Source organism: Lactuca sativa, chromosome 2 (assembly GCF_002870075.4).
Source record: "Lactuca sativa cultivar Salinas chromosome 2, Lsat_Salinas_v11, whole genome shotgun sequence".
NCBI classification, from domain to species: domain Eukaryota; kingdom Viridiplantae; phylum Streptophyta; class Magnoliopsida; order Asterales; family Asteraceae; genus Lactuca; species Lactuca sativa.
The window spans coordinates 3,114,908-3,121,661 of NC_056624.2; the positions used below are offsets into that span (position 1 = coordinate 3,114,908).

Here is a 6,754-nt window from a genome sequence, read left to right on the forward strand (position 1 = left end):
AGACCTCTAGGTAGGTCAAATTTTCCAAATGAGATATGTGATGTAACACACCTCGAGTGTGACCAATATATATGAATATGAAATACTTCTTTATATACCACTTAGAAGATATGGGTTTTAACAGAAATTTCTATGTCTACCTTGAAACCATAAACTAAAGTCAAAACAAATTACGAGATACAACTAACACACGATGGTTCAAAACATTAGAAACTTATAGTATTCATTCTTATTTTTCTACCAGAATATGCCTCCTCGTAGATCAACACGCAAAAACTCAACACCTCCACCACCTCCTCCAGCTATGGATACCGCAATGTTCCAAGCTGCCGTTACAGCCGCTGTAACCGCATCAATGGCACAAATCAGTAACAACGGGTCAGGCGGAGGAATAAACAGCTCCACAAATGGCCTAAACCAAGGCCGTTCCGGGGAATGTACTTACAAAGACTTCACTAATAGCAAACCTATCCCCTTTTGTGGAACTGAGGGAGTGATGGATCTATCCCAATGGATAGAGAAAACAGAAGCTGTGTTCGAGATTTGTGCATGCCCTGAAGAAAGCAAAGTGAAAATTGCCGCTTGTACTTTCTCCAAAAGAGCCCTAACGTGGTGGAACGGCTACGTCAAGGCACTAACCCTACCAGTGGCAAACTCCATGGGTTGGGAAAACCTGAAGCAAATGCTCCTACGAGAGTACTGTCCCAGGGGCGAGATCCAAAAGCTCAAACAAGAACTAAGGGACCTTAAGATGGTAGGCTCAGACATTTCAGGCTATACCAACAGGTTCAGTGATTTGACGATACTTTGCCCAGGAATGATGACCCTGGAAGGCCAGAAGGTGGAAAGGTATATCTGGGGATTATCACCCCAACTGCGAGGAAGTGTGTTAGCCTCAAAACCCACGACGTTCGACAACGACAAAGAACTGGCGCAATCTCTTGTCGATCACGGTGTCTGTCAAGAGGTAGCGACCATCGTCGAGACAACCAAAGGAAGCGACAACCACAACAACAGTTCCAACAACAACAGCAAGAAGAAGTTCTGGAACAAGAGAAAGGGTCAAACTTCGCAGGAACCTTCAAAGAAACAAATGGTGGCGGTTCATGCTGCTACTGCTCCTACCACAACTCCTGCTACCCTTGCGCCCACAAAACAATATGCTGGGAACTTGCCCAAGTGCAGCAAATGCAACTACCATCATCACGGTAATTGCCGCGAGATGCACTGTAGGAACTGCGACAGGAAAGGGCACACAGCCCGTTTCTGCAAGGCACCAGCGCGACCGGTCACTCAAGTTCCTGGTACTAGAGTAAGTCGGGCATGTTATGGGTGTGGAGAAACTGGGCACTTTAGGAGGGATTGCCCCAAGGAAAGGAATGCTGGTGGTGTGGGAAGAGTACTGGCAATAGGGCAGAATGAAGCGATAGCAGATCCCACGGTGGTTACGGGTACGTTTCTCCTCGACAACATTTATGCATGCATACTCTTTGACTGCAGTGTGGAGAGAAGTTTTGTGAGTCATAAATTCAAACACCTACTTAGTCAAAAACCCCAACCACTCAATAAAATATTCACTGTAGAAATGGCAAACGGTAAAATAGAAAACGCAAGCGACCTTTTCATAGGATGCACACTAAATTTAAATGAGCATTTATTTCAAATCGACCTTATGCCCATTTCGATAAGGAGTTTCGATGTAATCATTGGTATGGACTGGTTGAGTCTTCACCATGCCGATATCCTTTGTCACGAAAAGGCCATTCGCCTCAACCTACCTAACGGCGAAACTCTTGTCATTTATGGTGACAAACCTAGTTCAAATTTACAAATCATCTCCTGTATTAAAGCACAAAAATACCTTCGCAAAGAATATCATGCCTTCCTAGCTCACTTAGTAGAAAAGAAACGAGAATCGAAAAACATTCAAAACATTCCGGAACTCTGCAACTTCCCAGATATTTTTCCAGAGGATCTTCCAGGAATCCCACCAGAACGTCAAGTCGAGTTCAGAAACGACTTAATTCCCGGAGCTACTCCAGTGGCAAAGTCACCTTACCGCTTAGCCCCAGTTGAGATGCAGGAACTGTCCAGTCAATTAAGCGAACTGCTAAGCAAGGGATTCATCAGACCGAGCTTCTCACCATGGGGAGCACCAGTCCTTTTCGTGAAAAAGAAGGACGGATCCTTTCGCATGTGCATCGATTATCGGGAACTAAACGAACTCACGATCAAGAACCGATATCCCTTACCACGCATAGACGATCTATTCGACCAACTACAGGGAGCAAGCTACTTCTCAAAGATCGATCTAAGGTCTGGTTACCACCAACTGCGAGTACTAGAAGGAGACATCCCCAAAACGGCTTTCCGAACGCGTTATGGTCACTACGAGTTTGTAGTAATGCCCTTTGGGTTGACAAATGATCCAGCAATGTTCATAGACTTGATGAACCGAGTATGTCTCCCCTTTCTGGATAAATTTGTGATCGTGTTTATAGACGATATCTATTCAGGAAGCCAGGAAGAACACAACCAACATCTCCGCCAAGTCTTGGAAACGTTAAGGGCAGAGAAGCTATACGCGAAATTTTCAAAATGTGAGTTTTGGATTCGAGAAGTGGATTTCCTAGGACACGTTGTAAGCAAAGAAGGAATACACATGGATCCTTCTAAGATCAAGGCAATTGAAAGTTGGACGACACCAAGGACCCCTACAGAAATCCGACAATTCATTAGGACTTGTCGGGTATTACCGAAGGTTCATACAGAACTTTTCGAAGATTGCCAAACCACTTACCACCCTAAATCAGAAGAATGTGGCCTTCGACTAGGGAGAAAAAACAAGACGCTTCGTTCCAAACGCTAAAACAAGCCTTATGTAGTGAGCCCATCCTAACCTTGCCCGAAGGAACGGAAGACTTCGTGGTCTATTGTGACGCATCAAACCAAGGACTTGGGTGTGTCCTGATGCAAAGAGGGAAGGTCATCGCCTACGCCTCACGACAACTAAAGACGCACGAAGTGAACTACACAACGCACAATATTGAGCTAGGGGAAGTCGTCTTCGCTCTAAAGATATGGAGGCACTACCTCTACGGCACAAAATGTACGATCTTCACTGACCATAAAAGCCTCCAACATATCCTCAACCAGAAGGAACTCAACATGCGACAGAGACGATGGGTAGAACTACTAAGTGATTACGAATGCGAAATTCGATACCACCTCGGGAAGGCTAATGTAGTAGCTGATACTCTCAGCCGGAAGGAATACTCGGGCCGCCGAGTAAAATCCCTAACGATGACAATCAATTCACACCTGTCCACGCAAATCAAGGAAGCCCAAATAGAAGCCTTGAAGGCTGAAAATGTGACAAGAGAAGCCCTGAGGGGGATGGATAAGAAGCTTGAGGCCAAGAGTGATGGAGTTCTTTATTTCATGGATCGAATCTGGACACCGAAGTTTGGTGGGTTCAGAGAGATCGTTATGAACGAAGCCCATAAGACACGATACTCCATACATCCCGGTTCTGATAAGATGTATTTGGACCTCAAGAAGCTGTACTGGTGGCCGAACATGAAAGCCAAAATTGCTACCTACGTGAGCAAATGCTTGACATGTGCCAAAGTCAAGGTGGAATTTCAAAAGCCTTTAGGTTTATTACAACAACCAGAAATACCCGAATGGAAGTGGGAACGGATAACCATGGATTTCATAACCAAATTACCCAAAACGGCAAGCGGCCTCGACACCATTTGGGTAATTGTCGACAGGTTAACTAATTCAGCACATTTGCTACCGATCAAAGAGACGGACAAACTGGAGAAGTTAACAAGGACATACCTCCGAGAAATTGTACGACTGCATGGTGTGCCCGTATCCATTATCTCGGACCGGGATAGTAGATTCACCTCAAGATTTTGGCAGTCGCTACAAAAAGCTTTGGGGACAAGGTTAGACATGAGCACCACTTATCACCCACAAACCGATGGCCAGAGCGAGAGAACCATACAAACCCTAGAAGATATGCTGAGAGCTTGCTTAATCGATTTTGGAAAAGTATGGGACACACATCTACCCTTGGTCGAGTTCTCGTACAACAATAGTTACCACACCAGTATCAAAGTTGCCCCGTTCGAAGCCCTCTATGGCCGCAAATGCAGGTCGCCTCTGTGTTGGGCCGAAGTGGGGGACATACAGCTAGCAAAAGGATAGGCAACAGACCACACACTCACTGGACCAGAAATCATAAGGGAAACCATGGAGAAGATTGTTCAGATCCGAGAACGTCTAAAAGCATCAAGGGATAGACAAAAGATTTACGCGGATAAGAGACGAAAACCCTTGGAGTTCCAGGTTGGAGACCGTGTCCTACTAAAAGTCTCGCCCTGGAAAGGATTAATATGCTTTGGAAAACGTGGGAAACTGAACCCAAGATACATCGGACCATTCGAGATCCTTGCCAGGATCCGTCCAGTGGCTTACAAACTTAGATTACCTCAGGAGCTCCACAACGTACACTCTACCTTTCACGCATCGAACCTAAAGAAGTGCTTATCCGATGAAACCCTTGTCATCCCTCTAGACGAGATGGCAATAAATGAAAATCTACAATTTGTAGAGGAACCAGTAGAGATCATGGATCGGGAAATAAAAAGGACTAAACAAAGCCACATACCTATTGTAAAGGTCTGCTGGAATGCCAAGCGAGGACCTGAATACACCTGGGAACGCGAGGATCAGATGAAACAAAAGTACCCACATCTTTTTCCTAACCTGTAAACTCTATCTTGGATTAAATTTTGGGACAAAATTCCCTTAACAGGGGGATGATGTGACAACCCGATATTTTTCAAAAGCAATGTAACGCTCAACAGCCAAATGCAACGAAATTAACCTCAAAAATAAAAGCGCTATTTAACATAAAAAGTGAAATTTCAATAAAATGCATTTTTAGCCTTAAGTATCTAAACAAAATTCGTACATCTCGTTAAAAGGTAAGCGTGCATAAAAAGATCGCCCAAAATGGACTTCGTATGAAGAAGTTACGAATTTCCTAAGTTTCATAACAGTAGTAGAGGGCTAAAAACTCGAATTGAAGATCGAGTGTTACTTAGCTATTGCCACCTAAACGAAAGCTGAAGGCCTCCACAATAGGAGTAAAATGATAAAAAGACAAACGAAAACCAACGTCGAATAAAGAAACTATGAATTTTTAACGGAATTTAGCAGTCCCGACCTATTAAAAATATATCATTAAAAATAAAGTCAAAACTAGCCGACGGAGTCTAAATGAAAGTTGTAGAGCATAATCTCACCTACACGTGGATATAAAGAACGCGAAAAACGGAGCTCATACGCGAGAGTTACGGAATTTAGAAGAGGACAGGCCGGATTACGCCCCGTGTTCTCCGGGAGTACGCCCCGCGTACTAGACCCAGAGTCGAGTCCCATCAGCCCGCCCACTCTACGCTCAGCTAGCCAGGAGTCGTAAGCCATGAAGCCATTTTACACCCCACGTAACCGAAGTACGCCCCGCGTACTTCGGAGGTACGCCCCGCGTACGAGGGGTTTTCCAGCCTATAAATAGAGAGTTGGAGCCTCGGGTTTTTGCACACATTCTCAAACTCTCAGTCACTCTCCCATACTTCTAAACTCCAGAGATCACCCGGCGCCCTCGGTTTCCGTACCCGAGCCCCGACGAAAGATCTACGCTACCAAGATTCCCGAAGGTGCAGCTTTACACAGTCAAAGTTCTGCTCAACTCTAGCCCCTCTCTCTTCAAACCAAACGAGTGAGTTCATACCCCTACTTTTCAAATCTTTTCCTGTTTTAGGGGGGGGGGAATACAAGTACATTACACGTCATAGTATCATTTTATAAATGTATATGAAGTTTCTATCTTCGAATATCGATACAAACAACTCATGTATACAAGGGCTATTATATCACCAAGTTACTCTCACCAAATGAAATGCACTTTTTCAAAAACTATAATGGGTATAGTTAACGAGTCAAATCGTACATTTTACATATACATCTTGAAAAACGAAACCCTTTCAAAAGAAGTAAGGCCATTCATAACGTAAATCTATTTATACTAAGCAAATGTGAGGTATTCAAACTTCAACGTACATTTATGTATGCATTTCAAGTCCTGTATTATGTACCATAATCTCTTGGAAGGAGAGCGTGATACTTGTGTATAGATCTATACGGGATTGACAACCCCGCACCTAAACTACTAGCTATAGTTAGACCGGCAGGTCTGGGGTGACAAATGTCATAACACTACAACACCTGAAGAATATTGTTATAGGCCGTCAGTGTCAATATCATGGTTATAAAACTCACATAAAAAGTATAAAAACAAGATTGATTTACGAGATTCATATATGCATTACAGTTTTCTACCTTACTTTTCATACAAAGTTATGTTTATCATTCAAGCACGATAGATACTAACATATTCCAACTCTGGAAACTTTTTCAAATCATTTATAGAAAATATTGGATTTTCTGAAAACCTCGTTTACCGATTTACTATAAAAAAGGACATACTTTTCAACTCAAAACACTCATGAACTCACCAACTTAATTGTTGACACCTTTTCAAAACCACTTGTATTTCTCAGGGAACCAGTAATACAGGTAATCATCAATTTTTGAAGAAGGAACACTGAGGACGTTTCATTTATGAACATTTATCATTATATTGTAATATTCTTTTGAAATTTGTATAACGCAACAA

The 6,754-nt window shown here is 43.1% G+C and overlaps 1 protein-coding gene across 1 annotated transcript; it reads left to right on the plus strand.

The window, feature by feature from the left end:
- Nucleotides 1-247: 247 nt before the first annotated feature.
- Nucleotides 248-2,567, plus strand: LOC111908553 (uncharacterized). Its single transcript, XM_023904372.2, has 2 exons — nt 248-1,096; nt 2,502-2,567. The coding sequence occupies exons 1-2, from the start codon at nt 248-250 to the stop codon at nt 2,565-2,567; spliced, it is 915 nt and encodes a 304-aa protein (XP_023760140.2).
- The last annotated feature ends 4,187 nt before the right edge of the window (nt 2,568-6,754 follow it).